This window comes from Bos mutus, chromosome 24 (genome assembly GCF_027580195.1).
Source record: "Bos mutus isolate GX-2022 chromosome 24, NWIPB_WYAK_1.1, whole genome shotgun sequence".
Lineage (NCBI taxonomy): Eukaryota > Metazoa > Chordata > Mammalia > Artiodactyla > Bovidae > Bos > Bos mutus.
In genome coordinates, this window is record NC_091640.1 from 61,297,982 (window position 1) to 61,324,829 (window position 26,848).

Here is a 26,848-nt window from a genome sequence, read left to right on the forward strand (position 1 = left end):
TTTTTTTAAAGAGTATTTTGGTTCTGATGGACTGGCCAAGAAGAGTCCTGGGACAGTGGGGACAGTTTGGTGCCTCAGTGAATTGGCTCCCTGGACAGTAAGAGCCCAGAAAGGTGTGCTCAAGCACTTCCTTATTCTTCCCTGGAGCTTCGGTTACAGTGAAAGGGAACCACAGGGAACTTCTCAAACTTAGGTGTTTATATGCCCTATGCACTGATAATAACTATTTTTACTGACTCTCCTGTAATAGTTACTGTGATTTTTTTTTTTTTTTTGCTAAAGGGTAATATCATCAATTTCCGTCTATGGGGTCACACAGAGTCGGACACGACTGAAGTGACTTAGCATAGCATAGCAATATCATCATTTAGTCTGTTTGGGACATTTGAAAATTTGTTTTTGAAGTATTCTTGTGTATTTCCCATCAAGAATTTTGCATCATGCTATTCAATCCTGCCATCTTAGAACAGAAAGGGGCATTACAGTTTATCCAAACCAATACTTTCATTTTAGAAACGAGGTAGAGGAAGATGTGAAATGCCAAAATCAGATTAACATTTACCTTCTGGGAGCCAGTTAAGGGGATGTGATTTGGGAATGGTTTGAAGAGGGTTTCAACTACATCCATAATGTTTATTTCTTTAAAAAAAATTAGAGACAAATAGGCAAAATGTTCAAAATGTTAATATTTGAAAAGCTGAATAGTACATATTTGGATGATCATTATTGTTTTCTGTATTTTCCTATTTGTGTATTTCATTATAATCCCCAAATTAAAGCCTAAACAAAAAGAAAATAAAAATGCTTGTAATAGCATAGGGGAATATGATAGCCCCAAAGAGTCAGCATTTATGGACTAAATAAATAAATCTCTGGGTAGAGGGATCTTGAGGAGCATTGCCTTGCCTGTTGGTGCTTTTAGAAGCACCTGATTGATCCCCCATATCTGTTGATTCCAAATCTGTAAATAGCTTTTCAGTGCATCCACCCTTTTCCTCTGCTTCCCATCTCTCAGCACACACCCTCTCCAACCAGCTGTCAGCTCTCAGCTGAACTGTTGCAGCAACTGGAGACATGGTCATCTTGCTGTCATTTTCCCACTGCAGTTCACCCTCGTTAGTTTTCTTGCCTTCTATTTTGTGCCTGTCTTGGTTTTGTTTTGCATTTTAAAAAATTTAAACTTTTGTCCCATGAAAGTAATATTTTATATAAATTTGTAAGAAATCTTGCAGTAAGACAAGACACAGGTGCTTGGAACTCCAGCCCCTCTTTACACCATGTCCTGCCCCCTAGACAGCTGCTTCTGATTCTCGGGGCTCCCTGCTTGCTGTCTTCTCCATCTTCCCACCTATCTGCTGCTGTTTTTGAACTTTTTGTTATTGGACCGCAGTTGACATCGCTGTGGAAAGTGGCGATTTGCCTCTCCTCCCTGTCTCCAGCCGCTCAGCCCGGGCCCCGACCACTGCTCCCCTCAGCCTCTCGGTGTGGAGGTGTCCATGTTTGGTTAAGTCGCTGTTGAAGGCTGACGTCACTTCGAGTATGCAACTGTAATTCATCCCTAAGGCACTTAAATGCGACTGGATGGTAGCGTAGAGATGAGTGTCCTTTTCCTTTTCTCTCGTGCTGTTCAGGTGACAGAACTCTAACCCTCTTCTCAACGCCCTTTTCCTGGAGACTGCTTCCTTCCTGGAGCCAGCATGGCTGCTGCTTAGGGGGTCTGGTGCCCACCTGTTCTCCTGGGGGTGCCTTTCAGCGTTTTCCTGATGACGCCCTTCTCGTCTCGCTGGGGCTTTCCATATGTTGTCCTGTATCTCGCGATCCCTTCTTGGTTTACTCCTCCTTTTTAATGGAAAATCTCCTAGGATCTTCCCGAGAAAGGGGACATGGGAGACAAATTTATTACATACTTTGTATCTCTAAAAATATTTTCTCACGTGTTTGATAATGTGACTGGTTTCAGGATGGGAAAACATGTTTCCTCAGGATTTTGAAGCCAGTGCACTGTTGTTTTTTAGCTTCTACAGTTGCTGTTAAAAAGTGTTATACTCTTCTGACCCTTGTCCTTGTACACCTTCTTTCTTCTTTTTTTTTTTTAAACAACCCTAAAGAGGTTTTCAGTTCAATTCAGTCACTCAGTCATGTCCGACTCTTTGCAACGCCAAGAACCGCAGCACACCAGACCTCCCTGTCCATCACCAACTCCCGGAGTCCACCCACACTCAAGTCCATCGAGTCGATGATGCCATCCAACCATCTCATCTGTCGTCCCCTTCTCCTCCTGCCCCCAATACTTCTCAGCATCACGGTCTTTTCAAATGAGTCAGCTCTTTGCATCAGGTGGCCAAAGTATTGGAGCTTCAGCTTCAACATCAGTCCTTCCAGTGAACACCCAGGGCTGATCTCCTTTAGAATGGACTGGTTGGATCTCCTTGCAGTCCAAGGGACTCTCAAGAGTCTTCTCCAACATCACAGTTCAAAAGCATCAATTCTTCAGCGCTCAGCTTTCTTTGTAGTCCAACTCTCACATCCATACATGACCACAGGAAAAACCATAGCCTTGACTAGACAGACCTTTGTTGGCAAAGTAATGTCTCTGCTTTTTAATATGCTGTCTAGGTTGGTCATAACTTTCCTTCCCAGGAGTAAGCGTCTTTTAATTTCATGGCTGCAATCACCATCTGCAGTGATTTTGGAGCCCAGAAACATAAAGTCAGCCACTGTTTCCCCACCTATTTGCCATGAAGTGATGGGACCGGATGCCATAATCTTAGTTTTCTGAATGTTGAGCTTTAGGCCAACTTTCACACTCTCCTCTTTCACTTTCATCAAGAGGCTCTTTAGTTCTTCTTCACTTTCTGCCATAAGGGTGGTGTCATCTGCATATCTGAAGTTACTGAATATTTCTCCCGGCAATCTTGATTTCAGCTTGTGCTTCTTCCAGCCCAGCATTTCTCATGATGTACTCTGCATATAAGTTAAATAAGCAGGGTGACAATAATACAGGCTTGACGTACTCCTTTTCCTGTTTGGAACCAGTCTGTTGTTCCATGTCCAGTTCTAACTGTTGCTTCCTGACGCGCATATAGGTTTCTCAAGAGGCAGGTCAGGTGGTCTGGTATTCCCATCTCTTTCAGAATTTTCCACAGTTTATTGTGATCCACACAGTCAAAGGCTTTGGCATAGTCAGTAAAGCAGAGAGAGATGTTTTTCTGGAATTCTCTTGCTTTTTCCATGATCCAGTGGATGTTGGCAATCTGATCTCTGGTTCCTCTGCCTTTTCTAAAACCAACTTGAACATCTGGAAGTTCACAGTTCACATATTGCTGAAGCCTGGCTTGGAGAATTTTGAGCATTACTTTGCTAGCATGTGAGATGAGTGCAATTGTGCGGTAGTTTGAGCATTCTTTGGCATTGCCTTTCTTAGGGATTGGAATGAAAACTGACCTTTTCCTGTCCTGTGGCCACTGCTGAGTTTTCCAAATTTGCTGGCATCTTGAGTGCAGCACTTTCACAGCATCGTCTTTCAGGATTTGAAATAGCTCAACTGGAATTGCATCACCTCCACTAGCTTTGTGGGTAGTGATGCTTCCTAAGGCCCACTTGACCTCACATTCCAGGATGTCTGGCTCTAGGTGAGTGATCACACCATCATGATTGTCTGGGTCATGAAGATCTTTTTTGTACAGTTCTTCTGTGTATTCTTGCCACCTCTTCTTAATATCATCTGGTTCTCTAGGTCCATACCATTTCTGTCCTTTATCGAGCCCATCTTTGCATGAAATGTTCCCTTGGTAATTCTAATTTTCTTGAAGAGATCTTTAGTCTTTCCCATTCTGTTGTTTTCCTCTATGTCTTTGCATTGATCGCTGAGGAAGGCTTTCTTATCTCTCCTTGCTATTCTTTGGAAGTCTGCGTTCAAATGGGTATATCTTTCCTTTCTCCTTTGCTTTTTGCTTCCCTTCTTTTGATAGCTATTTGTAAGGGCTCCTCAGACAGCCATTTTGCTTTTTTGCATTTCTTTTCCATGGGGATGGTCTTGATCCCTTTCTCCTGTACAATGTCATGAACCTCCGTCCATAGTTCATCAGGCACTCTGTCTGTCAGATCTAGTCCCTTAAATCTATTTCTCACTTCCACTATATAATCATAAGGGATTTGATTTAGGTCATACCGGAATGGTCTAGTGGTTTTCTCCACTTTCTTCAATTTCAGTCTGAATTTGGCAATAAGGAGTTCATGGTCTGAGCCACAGTCAGCTCCATGTCTTGTTTTTGCTGACTGTATAGAGCTTCTCCATCTTTGGCTGCAAAGAACATAATCAGTCTGATTTCAGTGTTGACCATCTGGTGATGTCCATGTGTAGAGTCTTCTCTTGTGTTGTTGGAAGAGGGTGTTTATATGACCAGTGCGTTCTCTTGGCAGAACTTTATTAGCCTTTGTCCTGCATCATTCTGTATTCCAAGGCCAAATTTACCTGTTACTCCAGGTGTTTCTTGACTTCCTACTTTTGCATTCCAGTCCTCTATAATGAAAAGGACATCTTTTTTGGGTGTTAGTTCTATAAGGTCTTGTAGGTCTTTATAGAACTGTTCAACTTCAGCTTCTTCAGCATTACCGGTTGGGGCATAGACTTGGATTACTGTGATATGGATTTGCTTTGGAAACGAACAGAGATCATTCTGTCGTTTTTGAGATTGCATCCAAGTACTGCATTTTGAACTCTTTTGTTGACCATGATGGCTACAGCATTTCTTCTAAGGGATTCCTGCCCACAGTAATAGATATAATGGTCATCTGAGTTAAATTCACCCAATCCAGTCCATTTTAGTTTACTGATTCCTAGCATGTCGATGTTCACTCTTGGAATCTCCTGTTTGACCACTTCCAATTTGCCTTGATTCATGGACCTGACATTCCAGGTTTCTATGCAATATTGCTCTTTACAGCATCGGACCCTGCTTCCATCACCAGTCACATCCACAACTGGGTGTTGTTTTTGCTTTGGCTCCATCCCTTCACTCTTTCTGGAGTTATTTCTCCACTGATCTCCAGTAGCATATTGGGCACCTACTGACCTGGGGAGTTCCTCTTTCAGTATCCTATCTTTTTGCCTTTTCATACCGTTCATGGGGTTCTCAAGGCAAGAATACTGAAGTGGTTTGCCATTCCCTTCTCCAGTGGACCACATTCTGTCAGAACTCTCCACCACGACCCATCCGTTGGGTGGCCCCACATGGCATGGTGTAGTTTCACTGAGTTAGACCAGGCTGTGGTCCATGTGATCAGATTGGCTGGTGTCTGTGACTGTGGCTTCAGTCTGTCTGTCCCCTGATCCCCTCTCTCGGTGCCTACCGTCTTACTTGGGTTTCACTTACCTTGAACGTGGGGTCTGTCTTCACGGCTGCTCCAGCAAAGCGCAGCTGCTGCTCGTTACCTCGGACCCTGGGTAGCTCCTCTCAGCCACCACCCCTGAGCTCGGGCGTGGGCTGGCTCCTTTAGGATTTTCTTTTTTGGCACTCTGTTCATTTCAGCCACTAAGATGAACACTTGATCTGAAAAAAAAAAAAGTATGTCTTTCAGTTCTGGAAAACTTTCTCATATTTTGTGGTAGTTTCTTACCATTTTATTTTCTCTTTTATTCCTCTGATTCTTCCTCTGAATTCCTGTTAGGCAGGACCTCCTCGTTTGTCCTCTGATGCTCTAATTTTCTTCTTAATGCCCTACTTCTTAACAACATTTCTCTACTTTATCTTAGCCTTCTGAATTTCTGCTGTCCTTATTTTTCAAGAGGTCTTTCTTGTTTGTGTGTTTAGTGTGCATTTTAGCAGCATTCTGTCCCCACCGTCACCCCCCCTTCCCCACAATGGGTGCACTTCTTCCTTTTCTGACGATGCATCTTTTGCTGTCTTGGTTTCTTTTTCCTGTTTGTGTCGGTGTCTGACTCTCATGTTCCCTCACTGGTGATCCTTTCGGGCTTCCCAGGTGGTCTAGTGGTGAAGAACCCGCCTGCCAGTGGAGGAGACGCAAGGGTCTTGGGTTCCATCACTGGGTTGGAAAGATCCCCTGGAGGTGATCATGGCATCCCACTCTAGTGTTTTTGTCTAGAGAATCCCATGGACAGAGGAGCCTGGCGGGCTGGAGTCCATGTGGTTGCACAGAGTCAGACATGAGTGAAGTGACAGCATGCACAGTGATCCTTTGCTGTCTGTTCCTCTTTAATGGGAGCCCCTGAGAAGTGAATCGGGTGCCGAGGTCTGTGGGCGAGGTCCTCCCTGCATCTTCACGGCAGGGCTGTCGAGGGTGAGCCTTGTGGCTTTGTTGGGGAACTTCCAAAGACAGTATCTGTGGGTCTTCTCTCTGGGGTGAGTAAGTATTCTTTTGGAGAAGGCAATGACACCCCACTCCAGTACTCTTGCCTGGAAAATCCCATGGACGCAGGAGCCTGGTGAGCTGCAGTCCATGGGGTCGCTAGGAATCAGACATGACTGAGCGACTTCACTTTCGCTTTTCACTTTCACGCATTGGAGAAGGAAATGGCAGCCCACTCCAGTGTTCTTGCCTGGAGAATCCCAGGGACGGGGGAGCCTGGTGGGCTGCCATCTATGGGGTCGCACAGCGTCGGACACGACTGAAGCGACTTAGCAGCAGCAGCAGCAGTGTTCTTCAGGGCAGTGCTTTGGTCTTCCGCCTGGCAGAGCGTGCCGGGCCCAGGGGCTGCAGCAGAGACGGAGCTGGAGTCTCGGGGCTCAGTGTGTGCATTCGTGGTTGCCCCTGCTTTCAGAGCAGTGCTCGCTGCGTCCCCTGATGTCTTCAAACCAGGGTTCAGTTTCCTCAGGGAGTAAACTGGGGAGAGGACCTGGGGTCTCATTTTATTCCTTATATACTCTTCGAAAGTCTTTTTGTACAAGTATAACGAAAGTGCAGTTTGAGTGAGCACGTGTGGGCGGTGCGCGTGCTGCGCAGTCGGTTCCTGGTGCCCTGTGCCCTCCTCTCGGCCCCAAGGGTGACCGCTGTCCCCACTGCTGACACCACGCAGTGCTTCTGCCTGTTTTTGTTCATAATATCTGTGAGTCGTGTAGTACGTACTTGGGTCCAGCATCTTTCATTTGCATTTTTAAAAGCAGAACAAAACATATCCAGTTACATACTATCAGCTTGCACTGTATAGTATGTAGTTTTAATATAAAGCTGTAACTTTGATTTAAGGGGGAAGACTTTTCAGGTTTTCACTGCTAGCCAAGGTTCGTTAAGTTTCTGTGACGTTATGTGTGGGGGAGACAGGCTGAGGGGGCTTGGTTTGTGGGGTCTGAGCATTTTGTGAGGATGATGTTGTGTTGCCCTTTGTTAAAAACAAAATAAAGCAACAACAACAACAAAAAAAACCCTAGGCTTTAAACCAATTTCTTTACTACCACATACTAATCTGAGATTTTGGTCTCCCATCCCCATTATCCGTGAAGGATTTTATTGCTAAGTTTTCAAAGTAATAAGTTTATATGTGTACATGCACACAGGTGTTCAGTACTAGAAATTGAAATTATATATATTTATAATTCAGTTATACTTCAGAAAGTGCTAGTGTGACTTATTTAGGATCGTACAGGTAGTATGGTATTTTTGAGATACGCCATATATTTAATTTCTTGTTTTTAGTTGCATGTTGAAGGAATTTTTGTTCATCTCAGGTGTGTCTTTCACAGGGAATATGTTAGAGAAGAACCAAAGGATAATTTATTTTTAAGTTTTTACCAAATCTCAAGGGATGAATTTCTAGGTTACAGTGTTAGGGCAGATACCCAGAGAAAAACTTTACATATAATGCATTTATAACAGGCGTTGTGAGACTTCTTCTTTTAACCACATATCCCCCTAATTATTCTTTCTATTGCAAATTCTCACCTTAACCAAAGAGCAGTTTTCACAGAGCATCTAAAGCGGCGTTTGCAGCAGCATTCTCATTCTGGAAAGGTGGCTTGCTGCTGTCTGCACACAGGCCAGCAGCTTCAGAGGAAGCATTGTTCTTGGAACTCCGAGTGTCTGTTTTTCCTCTGTTGGCATTGCAGCTCTTCAGTTAGTTTTCAAAGACAGAGGAGAGGCGAAACCAGAGTCATTTTTGGTAGTTTCAGTGGTTTCTTTCCGGATTCTGTATGTGACTAACAATTACGGTGCATCATTTACCTCTGTTTATTAGTAGGTACTATTTCACTTATATTAACTGTATTCCGCTTAGGTGTTGCAGGTGGTATTAGTCCTAAGATTGTTAATACAATACATTAAGTTTCTTTGTAAAGTCAATGAAGAGGACAAGTTTTTGCTGGCTTAAATTCAAGGAATATAATTTTCCTTCCTTTGTCTTAGTTTTATTGTTTTGAACACGGTATCAAAGCAGTGTGAACTTACTCATACTAAATGATTTTGGTGTTCAAACATTTGAAATGTACTTTTACATTAAAAGAGCTGAACCTGGCCCTTGTTAAAGTTTCATGAGTAGTCGCGTTGCGCCGACAGGTCTGCAGTTTGTGGGGGCGTCTGTCAGAGAGCTTCTCGGCGGTGACAGTCCAGTGCCGTGCTTACAGAGGGCAGGGTCAGAGGAAACTCAGAAGCAGAGTTTGATGGTAATAATTTGTATGTGTATGTTTCTGGTCGCTTTTCCATGGTGCTTCAAAGGTTGTCTGATTAGACGTGTAATTCCTTTAGCTGAAAAGATAAGAGAGATGGGAGGGGTGAGAATTTTTCAGATGGGAGTGAAGGAATGAAGTTGGGTTCGATGTGCAAGTATGTGAGTGTAAAAGAATGAAAGCCATAAAGAAATGAACATTGAGAAACTCGTAATTATGCCTGGCATTTATCAAGTACTTTTCTTCTTAGAAAGCTCAATTTGCTACATTTTGAGTCTCCATGAAATGAAAAACAAGTGACCTTATTTCCTGCTCTGTTCTTTTGGGGATCTTGACATTGTAGAGCTACAGTTAGTCATTTTAATTGCCTATCCCTACCAAAATCTCCAGGTCTTTATAGAAAGAGAAATTTTAATTTTTGTTTTTGTCAGTGATTCCTGAAAACTCACTTTTAGTGGAAATAGTGATAATTCATTAACATAGTGGGATCGGGAGTGGCATGCCAAAATATTTTTTCAGCTTATTTGCCGAACATAGACTGCAGTACTCAGAACAGTTTCCGCTTCTGTGAAGATGCTCTGTCATATAAAAAATGCTACAAGCGAACAGGAGCGGCTCATTGCTGAAGAAGGGGCACAGCTGATGCGTTAGAGACAAAACACAGCACAGTTGCTGCTCAAGGAGAGAAAACTTCAGGAAGGAATTTCCACTGCTGGGTTTGGTGGGAGACTTGCCAAGTGTCTAAGGAATTTCAGAGACTGTATGGAATGTCCTTCCTCCAGTTAACTCTTCCCAACACTGGATGTTCCTTTCTTACACAGCTTTGCTTTTCAGATGGAATTTTGATCCTCTTGGGAAGTTTTCCAGCTCACACAGTTCCCCTTTTCCTTCCCTGAGCGTCTGATCAAAGGAAAGCCTTTGCTTACAGCTCGGGGCACTGCAATTGTGCAGCCCAGGATGCCCTCCTTGGCTACGGCTCCCAGCCTCATTTCTGGCCATAATAGCCTATTTTCTTCTTCCCTCGTACAGTGTGTTTAGAAGAGAGCTCAGAGAGAAACAAAAGCTTTATTTATTAACCAGACTGCATTAAATTCGGTTTGCTCTGTTGACTTCTTGGGATCCTTTAAGATGTTCTTTAACTTTTTTTTTTTTTTCCCCACTGAAATAAAAAGTGGGCAGGAATCTTCAGAACCCTTGGCTTGAATCCAGCAAGGCTATTGTATTCTGGCCGGTTCTATTTTTCTGTTTATTTTCGTGGAGCTCTTTACTGGACTCTCAAGTTTCAACTGTTAGAGTTTAATGTTAAACATAATATTTGCAGAAATTTGCTATTCTGCGTGGAAACCAACTTTCCCCCCTGCCTAGCTCTTAGGGGACAGGTTAAGCATGCAGCAAGCGGGCCAATTTTGTGGTTGTTGATGGTTTAATATCATCGTAATTGGGGACTTGGAAACATGAGTAACATCGTTACTGGTGACTCTGAAACAGGTTTCAGTCGCTAGCCTGAGGCTGCTGATAGAAGCCAGTGGTGTTCCTCTTTCTCCCTGTCTCCCCTGCCTCATGTCAGACGCACACGGTGACTGGAGCGCCTCTGACAGCACACACGCGGAACTGGAAAACCAAAGGCCCGAGAGGGTTTCTCTTGGTCCTGAGTGTAGTTTTGTGATTTGCTGTCCCTCACTGTCCCCTGGAGCAGTCGGGTTCCCGCCATCGTTTCCATGGCGGGTTAGACCGGTGCTGGAGCTGGCAGGGCACTTGACGGAGGCCTCCCGATGGCGGCACGCCCATCCTGCCCTGGTGATGTCTTTGGGACTCGAAATTAACAAGAAACCTAAGGGAAGGTCTGACCTTCCAAACAGTTGTTCTTTCCTCCAGTTTAAAAATTTCTGCTAGAAGCCTTACTTTCACCCCAGTGTGTGTGTAGAGGAAGCACCAGAAGGGAGAGGATGGTGGTCATTCGTTCACGTGGCACACAAACCTGTGCATTCTAGATAGGTTATATCCCTGTTCAGTAATTTCCGTCGGTGAATAGCAGTGTCTTCATCTGGAATTTGAGGCTCTCTGAAAAGTCTTTAAGCATCCTTTACAACCACAGCTTGCTTTCTGCTTAAGAGTGTATTTGCTTACTGTTCTCCAGGAATAGAGCTTTTGCCCTCCAAATTAGTGTTTCTCAAAATGTGATTTGTGCAGTGCCTACATCAGAATCACCTGGGGTATTTACTAGAAACAGAGATTCCTGGGTTTCATCCCAGACCTGCTGACTCAGAACCTCTGGTGACGGGCAGACCGCTGCCTTCCAGCAGTGCTTCCTGACGTCGGAGGCACGGTCGCACCCCTGTTTTTTCTGAATGTTCTCTTTTAGATTCCCCATCTGCCTATTCATGTCCCTTTGAGACAAGTGACATTTCTGTAAGCACTCGCGGTATTTTTTTCCCAGTACGTTTTCATCTTCTGCTTTTCATTATAGCAGCTTCGCTCCCAAGCTGTGTCCAGGTCCTTAAGGGGAAAGCTATGCCTCATTCACACATGTGCATGCCTCACACACCTCTGTGCCCAGTGCAAACTCTGAAAGTGTCCAGTGAGTGAATGGTTCAGTCCTAGGATCAGATTTTTATTATACCTACTAAACTTTGGGTATTAGGTTTTTTTCTGTTTAAATACCAGATATTCCTGGTCTGTTCGCGATACAGACTTTTAAGCGTTTCACGTCTAAGCGTGTTTCCATGACATAAGTCTTCTCTCCAGCCTTAGCTTGTGTTCACCGTCTCCTTTGGTAATCTGATATCCTTGCAAGAGACGTTACCTGGTTTTCACTTTTACATATCCTTGTGTGACTCACCTGGGATTTTATCCAAGTATACTGTGTGGGTCTTCTCTGCTTTGAGAGTAGAAATAGCTGTCTGTTTTCTGCCTGTTACAGAAATGTTTTCTTATTTGTCCTGCTAGTGGGGGGCTTTTGTGCTTAGTTGCTCAGTAGTGTCCCGCTCTTTGCAACCCCATGGACCACCAAGCTACTCGGTCAGTGGGATTCTCCAGGCAAGAACGCTGGAGTGCGTAGGCATTCCCTTCTCCAGGATAGTGTGGTGGTTAGTGTTAAACATCCTTCGAATAGTGTCGTGATGAAATTGGCTAACTATGGGCAGATCTGTTGGTGAGAAAAATGACAAAATGTAGTCATGGATAAAGTGAGAAATTATTTGATAAGAGAGATGTTTAACTGTAACTTAAGATACCTTTTTTTAATTGTCTTGCCAGTTTATGAAAGAATCAGAAAATGACAGCTTCATGCCACTTACGACTTACTGTTTTCCTGAGTTAGATGGTGCAGAGCTCCTGTGAGCTAGTGACTGCTGTTTCCACGTGGTTACCGCCTTGTGGTTTGGGGTGGTCCTCTGTGTAATGTGATTCCTGGATTCGCAGCAGCCTGCTCCGGCATGCTGCTTCCTCCCCTTGCTGTGGACAGGAACTCTGTCTTGTTGGCTGTTGTATCCATAGGGTTAACTGAGTCTAGGATTTGGCACAGAGGAAGTAGCCAATAAATGCCTCTTGTTTGAATTATTCTTAAAAGGGAGGATTAAAGTAAAAATTTCTCTCTTTCGGGAATGCTCTAATTTGCCCTTACAGCAGCATAAACATTGGAATTATTGCCCACACTTGAGTGCTCCTTGTTTCCTCGATGGTTATTTTGGAAAAATGATGTCTGTGTGTAGTAGCTTTGGTTTACTTATTTGGCTTTTTTAACATCTGCAGCAGTTTTTAAGAAAATGTTGCTCTGATCCTTCTGTGGCCATAAATGTTAAATTTTATCCAAGTAAAAACATGCATGTGTTTATTTTTGTTTTTTAGTCCTTTGAGAAGGTGTTATGGTTGTTTTGCGTATACTGACAGTCATTTACGGTGGTGAGGACTAAGATGGGGTGGTTTCCATTTATTTTGCTTGAATGTTGAGAAGCCAGTTCAGTCAGTTCAGTTGCTCAGTCATGTCTGACTCTTTGCGACCCCATGGACTGCAGCACGCCAGGCCTCCCTGTCCATCTCCAACTCCCGGAGTTCACCCAAACTCACATCCATTGAGTTGGTAATGCCATCCAACCATCTCATCCTCTCCTCTGTCGTCCCCTTCTCCTCCCACCTTCAATCTTTCCCAGCATCAGGGTCTTTTCCAGTAAGTCAGTTCTTCGCATCAGGTGGCCAAAGGATTGGAGTTTCAGCTTCAACATCAGCCCGAATATTCAGGACTGATTTCCTTTAGGATGGACTGGTTGGACCTCCTTGCAGTCCGTGGGACTCTCAAGAGTCTTCCCCAACACCACAGTTCAAAAGCATCAAGTCTTTGGCGCTCAGCTTTCTTTATAGTCCAACTCTCACATCCATACATGACCACTGGAAAAACCATAGCTTTGGCTGGATGGACCTTTGTTGCCAAAGTAATATCTCTGCTTTTTAATAAGGTGTCTAGGTTGGTCATAACTTTCCTTCCAAGGAGCAAGCATCTTTTAATTTCATGGCTGCAGTCACCATGTGCAGTGATTTTGGAGCCCCCAAAAATAAAGTCTCTTGCTGTGTACCCATCTGTTTGTTGAGAAGCTGGCAGTGGGCTCCATTAGCATTAGTTGCGCTGAGCTTCCCAGAAGGACCCTAGTGGGTGCTAACCATGAACAAAGCCAGCAGGCCACTCAGGCCTCGGAACAGAATGTTGTGTGTATGCGGCTTCGTTTCCGAAGTTGTAAGGGGACAGCAGGGAAAAATGCCGCCCTAAGAAATGAATGGAAAAGTCACAGTGAGAGTTTGGTGCCAGGGCAGTACGATTCAGGGGCGCGGAGAGCAGTGTGATGCTCCGAGGAGCCGAGTCATGCTTTCTGAAGTGGAAGTTCCCAGCAGTTCTGCAGCTGCCCAAAGACTCAAATGTTCCTCATGCCACACAGCTGCAGGTGAGTCCGAGAAGAACATGGGGCAAAATGTATTCTCTCTTTTCTTCATCATCCAGGAGAAGAGAGACTCTTAAGTGTCTGTCAAATTATTTTTCTTTCTTATAAAATACTTATAGCATGTCCCGGTTGCCCTATATCATTCCTGGACCGGGGCAAAAAATATTAAAACAGGATGTGGGAGTAAGTTCATAAGCCAGGACAGTTTCACATTGAAGGAGTTTGAGTTTGAGGAGTCTGTGGAGGACGAGCGGGAAGCCGCTGAGTGACGTCTCTTTCATTCTTTGACTTAACTAACATTTCTCGTGAAGAAAGGACTTCAGTGCACGTTTTACATCCTTCCCAAGATTTGTTCTTCTAAAGCTAAAAGAGGAAAGTTACTGTGTCTGACTAATAACTTTATTAAAGCATTTTGCTGACTCAGGGCCACAAGGCGGGCTGTGAGGAAGAACAAAAAAATACAGGCATTTGGGAAAAAAGAAAAGAGAAACAATAAATGCAACTGGTTTTTACCCAAGCCTTTTTCTTCGTCTGTTTTACTGGAACAGCACCACACTTTTCTCTTTTTATTGTCTTCCCCTAGTGCATGAAATTTATTTAAATTGAATAGAAATCCAAGTGGATGGTTTATTTAATAAATGGTACTGGCATATTTAGTTACCAGAAAAACAGAAAAAAAGCAACTTGGACCTTCACTGAACATAAATATTAGGTGAAATTAAAATCTAAATGTAAAAAATATATAGATATTAGAAGGAAATACAGGAGAATATTTGTGCCACTTTGCGGGTAAGAGGGCTTTCTCAAGCAAGGTGAAAAACATAGATTCCGTAAAGGAAAAAGTTGCCAAATTTGAACAAATAAAACTACTGTGTGGCTAAAGTCAGCGTTAGCAGAGGGAGAAATGAAGCTGTAGGCTGGAGTATCACGCGACTCGCGTGGAGCACGCAGCACCGAACGGCACGTGGTGTTCAGGGAGCTCCTACAAATTACTGTGTAGAAGACGAACAACCCAGGAGAAAAACAGTCAAAAGAATATGGCTGATTCCAGAGGTGAGCTTCACGAAAAGATGAACTTCACTGAGAAAGAGCCGTTGAAATGAGCTGGTACTTTTGCCCATCAGATTAGCAGCAAAGCTAACGTTAACAAAGGCGGCTAACATTAAAGGCAGTGGAGACAGTGCAGGAAGAAACCCTCTGCGACTGGGAGTGTGAATTTCCACAACTTTTGCTATTTTTTGCTGTATGTATTAATACAAATAAGCATGTAGTAGGAGATACAAACTCTTGGGTGTAAGACAGGCTCAAAGGTGCACAGCACGGGGAGTGCAGCCAATGCCTTGTGATAGCTGTGGATGGAAAGTAACCTTTAAAAGTCGTATAAAAACGAGAAAATTTAAAAATGTCTGGTTGTACATACTCTTAGACCCATCAGTTATATTTTTAGAAATACAGGTTCACAATCTCTAATCCAAAACTCTTGGGGCTATTTGTGGCTCAGATTTCAGAGATTTTCAAAGATAATACTGTACATATACTGCATAATATATAGGTTTGGGAAAACACTCCATAAGCAAACACCTTTGTATTTCTAAGGGAACAACAGATGAATATTCACATCACTTTAGATCATTTTTGCCACCACATGAATCAAAGAAAAATCTCTCAATTTTTAGAGCTCTTTGGGTTTCAGAAATATCCATGGCATTGGGCAACCATAAACCCTGCAAAATAAAAATCACGGATGCACAAACAAATAGGCTGAATTATTTCTGCCAGCAAACGACTGGCAGTAGTCGGTGCTGGTCAGCGCAGCGCTGGAGCAGAAGCTGGCGCGCTCGTGCTCCGTGTTGTGCAGCTCTCAGAAGAGTGAGTCAGACCTGTAGGTGCTGCCACAGAGAGAAGACTTGTATTAGGTGAGAAAGCAAGTTGGAAAAGTGCGTGGTACAATCCCGCTCAACAAGTAGGGAGGGAGGTTATCTCCAGTTTATTCATATGTGTGTTTTAGAAGGAAGAAAGCTTTGGAGGGATGTAATCTGCACACTGGTTATCTCAGGAGGATGAGATTTGGAAGGAAGTAGGGCTTCCCTGGTGGCTCAGATGGTAAAGAATCCACCTGCAATGCAGGAGACCCAGGTTCATTCCCTGGGTTGGGAAGATCCCTGGAGGAGGGCATGGCAATCCACTACAGTTTTCTTGCCTGGGGAATCCCATGGACAGAGGAGCCTGGCGGGCCACAGTCCATGGGGTTGCAGGATCACACATGACTGAGCGACTGTACCACTGCTCTTATCTGGAGAATCCCATGGTGAGAGGAGCCTGGCGGGCCACAGTCCTTGGCATCGCAGGGTCATGGGGTTGCAGGGTCACAGGGTCACAGAGTGACACATTACGGAGCGACTAAGCACCCACGGGGAGACTGCTAACATTTTGTTTACCTGTTTCTCGAGGTTGTTAAAATGGGCACCTATTATTTTGGTAACCAGATAAAAGCACTTTTTCTCTTAGAAGTGAATATAGCTTGTATTATAGAGCACTGGGAGCTGGCACTCTTCATTAAGATGCAGCGTCTCCAGACCACAGGGGAGCCTGCTTTTCATAATTAATAATTAATGGAAAGCAGGGGGCTAAGCCTGGAGTTACGCTTATGGCTCCGGCCCTCAAGCAGGGCCTTCATTACTCAATACTGAAACCTAATAATTTCCAACCTGTATTAGCCTGTCCCCCTACAGGGAAAAAAACAAGTTAAACTCGAACTGTTACTATGAAACGGAAATCTAGTCTCCCAGGGAACCTTTTTATAATTGACCCACTTGTGGGGAATAATAACTCCAGAAAGTAATATTGATTTTTCTTTAACTCGTTGAGTAAGACAAATGCAGTTTCCTCTTCATGAGTGCAGTGTGTGACACTCATTTTAAACACATTTAGATTGTGTTTAAAAATAGAACTGTTTCCACCATGCTGTCATTTTATTTTACAGTCATATTTTCCTAGTGCCTTAGTTTTTCCTTTCTCAGTACCCTTAGTTCCTGGAAGGAAATTTACTGAAGATTTAGGTGGATCTAAAGCTCAGATAGTCATCATGCTATTTATTTGGTTTTATTTCCTAAATTAATACGGGCTGTATATAGCCCTTACTTTAACTCAGACACAGGAAGAACCTTATATATAAATCTTTGAGTGTCGGTAGATTGAGGCTGAGAAAGGAGGAAAGATTAAGCAAGTCTATGATAGTAATAAAGCAAGCCCAGGCCAGGGAGGTATATGAGAATTGATAGCATTTGTGTATTTGTTTTTCTCATCTGTGATGTCTCAGAACATTTATTTGCCTTTTTTTTCCTACCCTTAGAAAACATGACTTCTCTTCATTTTCTAAGGAGTACTTGCTCTCAGGCAGTTTTTCTAGAGGCCAAAATGAAATCAGCTGGTAGATCTGTTTTTAAAATCTGCCGGTGTTATTCAGTCACTCAGTCGTGTCCCACTCTTTGTGACCCCATGGACTGCAGCACACCAGGCTTCCCTGTCCTTCACTATCTCCCAGAGTTTGCCCAGACTCATGTCCATTGAGTCAGTGATGCCATCCAACCCTCTCATCCTCTGTCGTCCCCTTCTCCTACTGCCCTCAGTCTTTCCCAGCAACAAGGGTGTTTTCCAGTGAGTCAGTTTTACGCATCAGGTGGCCAAAGTATTGGAATTTCAGCTTCAGCATCAGTCCTTCCAGTGCATATTCAGGGATGATTGATTTTCTTTAGGATGGACTGGTCTGATCTTGCAGTCCAAGAGACTCTAAGTCTCTGATACCACGATTTGAAAGCACCAGTTCGTTGCCTCTCAGCCTTGTTCATGGTCCAGCTCTCACGTCCATGCACAGCTACTGGAAACACGATGGCTCTGACTGTGAGGACCTCTGTCGGCAAAGTGACGTCTCTGCTTTTGAATATACTGTCTAGGTTTGTCATAGCTTCTCTTCCGAGGAACAAGCATCTTTTCATTTCATGGCTGCAGTCACCATCTGCAGTGATTTTTGGAGCCAAGAAAACAAAGTCTGTCACTGTCTTCACTTTTTCCCTTTCTGTTAATGTTTGCCATGAAGTGATGGGACCAGATGCCATAATCTGAGTTTTTTGAATGTTGAGTTTTAAGGCGAATTTTTCACTTTCTTCTTTGACCCTCGTCGAGATGCTCTTTAGTTCTTCTTCACTTTCTGCCATTATAGCTGTATCATCTGCATATCTGAGGTTGTGATATTTCTCCTGGCAATCTTGATTCCAGCTTGTGATTCATCTAGCCCAGCACTTGCCATGATGTACTCTGCATATAAGTTAAATTAGCAGGGTGACAATATACAGTCATACTCCTTTCCCAATTTAGAACCAGTCCATTGTTCATGTCCCATTCTTGACCCACATATAGGTTTCTCAGGAGATAGGTAAGGTGATCTTTGTGGATTTTCCAGTTCGTTGTGATCCACATAGTCAAAAGCTTTAGTGTAGTCAGTGAAGCAGAAGTAGATGTTTTTCTGGAATTTCCCTTGCTTTCTCTATGATCCAATAAATATACATAATAGAGATATAAGGAGTTGGATGCATGAATATGATGCATGTTAACGTTTGGGTTAATGTAAGAAACTAAACACCCTTTGCTTTTGTCGAGTTGAATGATTTGTTGGAGAGAGTAGTTTGGAAGATGTTAGCTGGGAATTTAGTGACTGAGGAACAAGATCCATTTAATGTTAAGTGAAGCCTGTAACGCCGAAGCATGCTGTAGTGCTGTCTAGGTTGACCAGGAGGCTAGGCCCGTGCGAGGACAAAACGAATGGCTGCCATTCCAACAGCAGCATTAAGCTGTGTGCCCTTCCGGCCCTGCTGTTGATGAGTTATGGTTGAGAAGCTAGAGAGAGAGGAAAGGGAAGTAGGTTGAGCCCCTGGAAAGCAGAGCGCGTCTCGTGTCTGCAGGCAGCATCCTTCTTCCTGTCCTGTCTCCCGCTCCTGTGAGCACAGGAGCGCAAATGGAAGAAACACCGTTTGCCCTGGCTGCAGTGACGTGTCCCCTCAGCGTTTGCTGTCCCCGCCTGTGAGCCCCTCTCGCCTCTCGGCCCCCACTTTGCAGACCATCATGCATTTTGCTATAGGGCCTTTAGGATACCTCGTTTGCAAGGGGCCTTGATGATTTTTTTCTCACAAAACACAATCAGAAGCTTTTTGTCTCTGTAGATGACCAAGAGTGTTTAGTTGATTGTGCTCTTGTGTGACACCTGAGATGGAGACAGAAGTGTGCCTGGAAACTTCAGACTAAGTCAGACCGGAGTTAACACTCACACTGCCCACCGCCATTTGCTCAATGCAGAACTGTACCATGGAACTTCACTTGGAGAGCTAAGATCAGTGTTTCTTAGAGTGGATGAATATTAACTTGATTTCTTCTCCCTATTCTGAGCTCTGTTACAGAACAAACGAACGTGAGTTATATCTCTTTTCTTAAAATGTTTTGTTTGCTCTGTAAATGTAAAGTCAGACTTCTCAGGTTGTTGAGTGGTTTGGGAGTGCAGGCTGTGCCTGAATCTGTGTGCAGGTAAGTGTGCATAGAGTTCACAGTGTTCATCGTCCTCCAGGGCCGACAGTGACGCCCTCTGTAGGGCAAGCGAGGGTGGAAAGAGTGCTTTCCACTCACTACTCTGAGGCCATTCTTCGGCCTGTGACTTAGAATGATTAGTAATCGATATCTGTTTGCCTCTAACTCTCTAATAAGATGTAATGAGAAAGCAGGAGAGAGGAGAAGTCCTGATGTATCTGTGTTGAGTAGCTTGCTTTAACCTTGGCACACTGTGTGTGGGCCTGTGTGTGTATACCCAGGCAAGAATACTGGAGTGGGTTGCCATTCCCTTCTCCAAGGGATCTTTCCAACCCGGGGTCAAACCCTGGTCTCCCACATTGCAGACATATTCTTTACTGAGCCACCAGGGAAGCCCATACATATAACAGATTAAAAACACACACACACAGCTTCTTTTCCTTTTAATTTCTAAAGTATCAAAAGGAATCTTTTTATTATCAACTGATAACTGTAATTATCACAATCATCTTTAAAATAATTTTATGCATCTTCCATCGTCTGATGCATGGATTTGCCTCTGCTTTCCTATATTGAACATGAATGAAGTTCCTGTAACTTCTTTTCAAGGATTTAATTTTATGGTTTGAGAACTGTTAATGTTAGTTTTAAAAATAAAATTATTTAAGCTGTTTCACCAGATGTGTGTTTTTCCAAAGTCAGCCAAATTTTATTTTAGAATCTGGATCTGTGCACATTTGATTACTTACCTGTCTCACCTGTTAGCGTGACAGAACTAAAAATCTTTTATTTTGTCGGAGACAGAGATTTCTAGTCTTTTCTTCCGTAATGGTGTGGGGTCAGCTTGCTCCCTCCTCTGCATTCTTTTTCAAAGGGAGGAAAGATCACGGGCCTCTCCTGATCGCCCATCTCCCTCTTAGCTGATCGTCGCCCTGAGGCGTCTGTGTCACTCCTTTGAGACCAGAGGGAGGGGGTCCTAGGTGATCCTTCTTACTTTCCTGGGGAGGGGTTTTTGAATCAGCAGATGCGCATAACCTGGCAGCTTTCCTTAGACATAAAGAAAAGGTGGACCTCTAAGAAGACGAAGGGTTAGAGTTTCCAAAACAGTTGGGTTTTACTGTGTTCTGATCAAGAACTTGAGTTCTCAGAAACAATCATGCTTTGTTGGCTGAACAAGCCTACTGCATGCTGTGTTCGTTTCCAGAAGCAGTTGGGGGTGCAGGGACTCCTCAGCGAGGTGGGGCCGGAGTGAGAGAGGTTTCAGTTGCTCGGACTGGGTTCAGCCCTGGAGGGTGTAGGTTCCAGGGCAGGCATGCAGACGGAGGCCTTAGACCACTTAGCTAAGTGTGTGAATTCTAATAAACTAAAACCTGTTACTGAAACAGATTATCTCCTCCTGCCTTCACACACAAACTTTTATGACCACCTTTGGATTCAAGTTTAGAATCCCCAGACCCCATGGGATTCTGTGGCAGGAAGGGGGACCCCTTCCAGGGCCTGACACTCTCATCTGACACTTGGAGATGAATTGTGCGAGGAGACACACGGGCTGACAAAACGAGACTTTATTGGAGAGGGGCGCCAGGGTGGAGAGCAGAGGGGTCAGTGAGCCCAGCAGAGCTGCTCTGCCGCGTGGCTCGAGGTCTCGGGTTTCCTCGTGATGGGATTCGCTTCCAGGTTGTCCCTGGCCAGTCATTCTGACCCAGTCCGCCCTGGGCCACGCAGTGCTTGGCCAAGGTGGATGCCAGAGAGGAGGACTCTGGGAGGTGGGAGGACGTGGCGTCTCCTTTGACCTTCCCCGAGCTCTTCCTGTTGGTGGTGGCTCATTAGTTCCATGTTCATTACCAGGACCTCTTGATGTAAAAGAACTCAGGCAGCTGGTGCTTGTGGTGCCAGCCGAGGGGCAGTCTAGTCCATGCTCCCCTAACGGTTCTGCGTTGGACAGGGAGCCGTCTAGTCAGTATGTTCCCCTAGCGGTTCTGCATTGGACTGGGGGCAGTCTAGTCCGTGCTCTCCTAGCGGTTCTGTGTTGGCTCTGGTGGCCCGGGGAGCCCGGCTCAGTGGCCTGAGTCTTCTCCTCTCCCGCCTCCAGCTCCATCCCGCATCCTGCAGGGACCAGGACCCCACATCCCGTGGGCCCAGGCTCTGTCTGCTGCTCGGGCTGTGGGCACAGTGTCCTGGGCGGGTGGGCCTACAGAGGAGCCCCGCATGAGCACTGAACAAAGTTTGCTCCTTGGAAGAAAAGCTATGACAAACCTAGACAAGCTTATTAGAAAGCAGAGACATCACTTTACTGACAAAGGTCCGTACAGTCAAAGCTGTGGTTTTTCCAGTAGTCATGTACAGATATGAGCGTTGGACCATAAAGAAGGCTGAGCCCAAAGAGTTGATGCTTTCAAACTGTGGTGTTGGAGAAGACTCTTGAGAGTCCCTGGGATAGCAAGGATATCAAACCAGTCAACCCTGAATATTCATTGAAAGGACTGATGCTGATACTGAAGCTCCAGTACTTTGACCACCTGATGCAAAGAGCTGACTCATTGGAAAAGACCCTGATGCTGGGAAAGATTGAGGACGGGAGGTGAACGGGGCAACAGAGGATGAGGTAGTTGGATGGCATCACTGATGCAGTGTTCGTAGTTTGAGCTCACCCTGGGCACTGGTGAAGGACAGGGAAGCCTGGCGTGCTGCAGTTCATGGGGTCGCAGAGTCAGGCACAACTTACCAAATGAACAACCACAAAATCAAAATGATCAGTTCTGAAAAATTGATAGAACTTACATGTACTAAGTCTTTGAAATCCAGTGTGTGTTTTATGATTAGAGAAACACGTCAGTTTTGACTGGTCCTGTTGCAGGTGCCCAGGAACCACCTGGATCTACCGGTATTGTGCCAGACAGCACAGCTGTGGGGGGAGGGAGCCTGGACTCCTTGTTATATAGGGACTCTTGGCCTGTAGTTATTATTATTATTTATCTTTTCTCTTCCACTTAAGTTTGTCAGCTGCCTTTTACTCATTCAGCTCACTACTGATTTCCTTTCTTCTCAGCAGTGGTGTGGTCCTAGTAAATTGTTTGTATAGATGAATGTATCTTTTCCCCCATTATTGACAAATACTTTTCCAAAAGCCAGTGATTCCATTTTCCATCGTGAGTAATTACTGGAATTGTAATCCTTCCATTCTCCACTTTCTGAAGTCTTTGTGCTATATTCTGTTGGATAATGTTCAGGATTTTTTTCCTTCATAGAGGAACTTCTTAAAAAACAGTTTAGTTTAATTTCATGCATATTTTAAAACTGTGGCCAGTTCTACCAAAGGAGGGAACAAATCTAGACAGTAGGGTACTGTTTTTGTTTGGACTGGAACAGCAGTTTTATCTATTTCAGGACAAAGTTGCCAGAATTAGAAGGGAAAAAAAGCATCTAGTTAAATTTGAATTTCAGAAAAACAAAGAATATATATTTTTTAGCATAGGTAAGTCTCATGCAACATTTGAGACATACTAAAAAATATTTGTTGTTTGTCTGAAATAGAAATTTAACTGGAGCCGTGTATTTTATCTGGCAGCTTATCTCAGGATTCTTTTACTGTCTCAAAAATTGAGGACCCTAAGCAGCTTTTATTTCTGTGGATTAAGCTGTTGATATTTACTATATTAGAAATTTAAGCTGAAAAATATTTTTTAATATATAGTAATTTAGAAAACAAATAGATACCATTCTTGATAACATATATATTTTTATGAAAAATAACTACCTTCTAAAACAAAAAAATAGAAGAATATCATTGTTTTATGTTGTTACAAATCTTTTAAATCCTGGCTTAGTTGAAGACGGTTGGATTCTCAAGTCTGTTTCTGATCCTAAACAAGTGTGCTGTCACAGAGATGTGTGCTATCACAGAGATGTGTGCGGTCGGGAAACCTCCCCTGGACATTTGGGAGGAAAGGAGAGTGACGAGAGGCAAATGACACCTTAGTGTTGTTTTGAACATAATTTTGAACTTGAGAACCTCCTGAGTGGGTTTTAAGGACCTCTTCCATTGCCCCCCAACTTTGCTTTGAGAACTCCTGGGCTGGAAATAATAGACCCTGTAATTCTGGCTTGTGTCACATAGATCATGGATAGTCAGAATAGAGGATGAACATTCTCTTTCAAGAAGGACTAATGAGTCAAATGGTAAAATACAAAATTTTTTAGTTATTATTTAAGTTTATCTTAAGCTTTGTTTTTTACTTCAGAGTTACTCCATCGTCCAAGAAAACCGCTGTCAACCTGTCAGATACTTACATTGTCAGGTTTCTATCTAGAATAAAATGTACATAGCTGTTTAGAGCAAAGCTTTACATTTTGTATTTAGAATTCAGTAAAGAAGTCATATGACAGTTTCTTTAAAACGTTGACTGGATTGAACTGAGTTTATTTTTAAGATACTGTGTCTGTTTTAGGCATTGTACACCTTGCCTAGACTTTAGGCATGGCCAGTTTTTAAAATAATTGACATAATGCAATAGCTAATCAGATTCGCTTCTCAATAGAAAATGTGTAGAGGTTGGCAAAGAACCAAAGTGAGAATTTAGAGATGACTTCTTGAATTGCTTTAATTGCTTGGACAACTGAGAAAATGAAAGAGCCATTAACAAAAATAGAATAGGAGGAAGTGCTGGTCTGGGATAAAGATGGTAAGTTCAGTTTTGGCTGGAGGTGCTGTTGGCAGGTCAGGGGAGAGGAGAGGGGCTGTGACAGTTTAGAGAGCATTGTCCACGGAGCAGGGAAACAGCGCCAAGGAAGGCAGGATAAAGAGAGAGGAGACTGACGAGGACCAGATCTGTGATGCCTGACTGTGCAGTAGGCAGGAGGGAAGGAGAGAAGGTCTGGAGAGAGCTGTGGACTTGCCAGGTGGCTAATGGTGAAGAAACCGCCTGCAACACAGGAGACATGGTTTTGATCCTTGGATGGGGAAGATCCCCTGGAGAAGGAAATGACAACCCACCCCAGTGTTCTTCCCTGGGGAATCCCATGGACAGAGGAGCCTGGTGGGCTACAGTCCACGGGGTCCCAAAGAGTCAGACATGACTGAGCGACTCAACAACAGCAGCAGGAAGAGGCAGTGAGGAAAGTGTGGTTAGAGTGGGGTGAGCGGAGCTCCTCCAGGAGGCTGTGTGGCCTGCAGGATCGAGCGTGGGACTGAGACGAGGATGGCGGCCGGTTCTTCAGCTGGAGCTGCAGAACTGGGTACCCCAGAGAGAGTGTGGTTTCGATAGATTAGGAGGCTTTTTATTATTTCAGGTTTGGGTTTTTGACTTGTCTGAGAAATCCTAAAGAACTTTTCCTTCTTCTCTGTTACTCACACAGGTGTTAATTAAGCCAGCCAAGGTGAAGCTGAAAGTCTCACTCCAGCAAACTCACCTCCTCAGATACTCAACCTTGTTTTAGAGTGACGCTTGTTTTAAATAGAACCCTTATCTTTTAGGTGGAGCACCAGCCTTAGAATCTGAAGATGCACTGCCAGCTCTGCTTTTGGCTCGCCCTGTGAGGGCTCTGCTCCGCTGAATTAGAGTCGGACTAGATTATCTCTGAGGCTGTGCTGAAGTCATGTGCTGTTACGCATCTGTGACATTGGTCTTTGTTTTGTTTTTGTGATAGGTTCACCAAGTTGAAGAGTCTTAACCTTTCCAACAACCATTTAGGGGACTTCCCACTAGCGGTCTGCAATATTCCAACCCTGGCTGAGCTCAACATGTCGTGCAATGCCCTCCGAGCCGTCCCGGCCGCCGTGGGAGCGATGCACAAGTAGGTCCTCCAGCCTCCCTGCAGGCCCCCCGAGGCCCCGCCCAGGACGCTGCACTGGGGCCATCACACAGGAGGCTAGTCAGCCTGCTGTGCTGGTCGTAGACAGCTCTGCCCCAAATCGAGAGATCATGCTCTTGTGTAGAGTTCATTTTGTAGCTTCTTTGAGAATCTTGTAAAAAATTAAAATATCCTCGTTTAGAACCTGTGATCCCTACAGATGAATGTGTCTAAATATAGGAGGAGAGGTTATTTTCTCATTTCCTGAGTTAACGTTGAATTCTAAGACTTAGAAGTTAGTTTTTTGGTTTCTGGTTTTTTTTACGTATTTGCTTCCAGTTTTATTAAGTGAAACTACTTAAAATCTTACACATGCTCATTAGGAAACTGAAAGTGTTAGTTGCTCAGTCATGTCCACCTCTTTGCAACCCATGGACTGCAGCCACCAGGCTCCTCTGTCCACGGGATTCTCCAGGCAAGAATACTGGAGTGGTTGCCATTTCCTCCTCCAGGGGACCTTCCCAACCCAGGGATCTAACTTGGGTCTCCCGCATTGCAGGCAGGTTCTTTACCAGGAATATAAATACTATGAAATACTATAGCAAATACAACAATAAATGTTTTAGAAGCTCCCTAATCCTACTATCTAAAAATCTTTATTACCAATATTAGGAAAATACTATGGGATACATTTTCCTTTCCATTTATACAGAGAGAAGGATGGATGTACAGGTGAAAAGTGATATCTCAGTATTTGCATTTCTTTTAGGAGAAAAGTACAGAATCTTCTCATATGTTTAAAAGTCAGACTTAGAAGTTAATTGTTTTAAATAACAATGAAAGATGAGTATTTAGGCTGATTCACATTGCAGTCAGCTTGTGGTATTCCCATTTATGCCTATCCAGGTTCAGAGAATTGGTCATAATTTTAGTTTTCAATAAAAGATTAAGATGCTTGTCTCTGATCTTTTCTCTCTGGTGTATTATCACCTCAGGCCCTGCCCTTAGCATTTTGCAAAGGACAGTGCAATATATTTCCTTTTTCTGGTAAGAGGATCTATACTTACACAACTCGAATGTTAATAATAAAGATGTAAAGTATATACATTCTCTTTATAACTCTTACATTTTCTTTGCTAGCTTACAGACATTTTTGTTGGATGGAAACTTTCTCCAGACCCTTCCTGCTGAGTTGGAGAACATGCATCAGCTTAGTTATCTTGGTCTTTCTTTCAATGAATTCACTGACCTTCCAGAGGTGCTGCAGAAGCTGACAGCTGTGGAGAAGCTCTGTATGTCTGGGAACTGCGTGGGGACGCTTCGGCTACAGGCGTTAAGAAAAATGCCTCACATTAAGCATGTGGATCTAAGGTAACCACTTTAAAGAACTCTGTCCCGTGTGAGCGGTTGGCTTGTGTCTGGGATGTCGGTTGTAGCCCTTCTGGTGGCACGTTTGAGCGGTTGGCTTGTGTCTGGGACGTTGGTCGTAGCCCTTATGGTGGCATTCTTCTGTCTAGACAAGCAAGCCGGTTAGTTGCAATTAGGACCCACTTTTCTGTTTTCTGCCAGAGGGAACCCTGAAACTTCTTATAGTTTTTTTTCCCCCTCATCAATGAGTGACCATCTATCTCAAAGGTCTTAGTTGATTTTGCAGGTTTGAGCCCAGTTTTAATTAGTAGCGCCATCAAGTCAGAGAAAGCTATTTATGGTGAATGAAAATCATGTTCCTGAGAGCCAGGTGGATTTTGCTCTCCCTTATCCCTCCCTTTCTGTGGCTTGAGGCACTTGATATCATTGAGCTCCTCTCCTTTCTTTTTTTTTTCCCCTTCCTTGGCTTCCTTAATATAATATATTCATTAAATTTGTTATTAAATTTGTTTAATTTCCTCTCTCTCCATCCAGATGGCTCTTGCCTTAGTTTACTGTTCTTTATAAAAA

General features: G+C 43.8%; 1 protein-coding gene across 3 annotated transcripts in view; it reads left to right on the top strand.

The window, feature by feature from the left end:
• PHLPP1 (PH domain and leucine rich repeat protein phosphatase 1) overlaps nucleotides 1-26,848 on the top strand; it is a 230,366-nt gene that overhangs the window by 134,351 nt on the left and 69,167 nt on the right. For all 3 annotated transcript variants that reach the window (XM_070362033.1, XM_070362032.1, XM_005910191.2), the window contains exons 5-6: nucleotides 24,767-24,913; nucleotides 26,051-26,281. In XM_070362033.1, coding sequence (XP_070218134.1) covers nucleotides 24,767-24,913; nucleotides 26,051-26,281 — 378 coding nt within the window. The remainder of the gene's footprint in view (nucleotides 1-24,766; nucleotides 24,914-26,050; nucleotides 26,282-26,848) is intronic.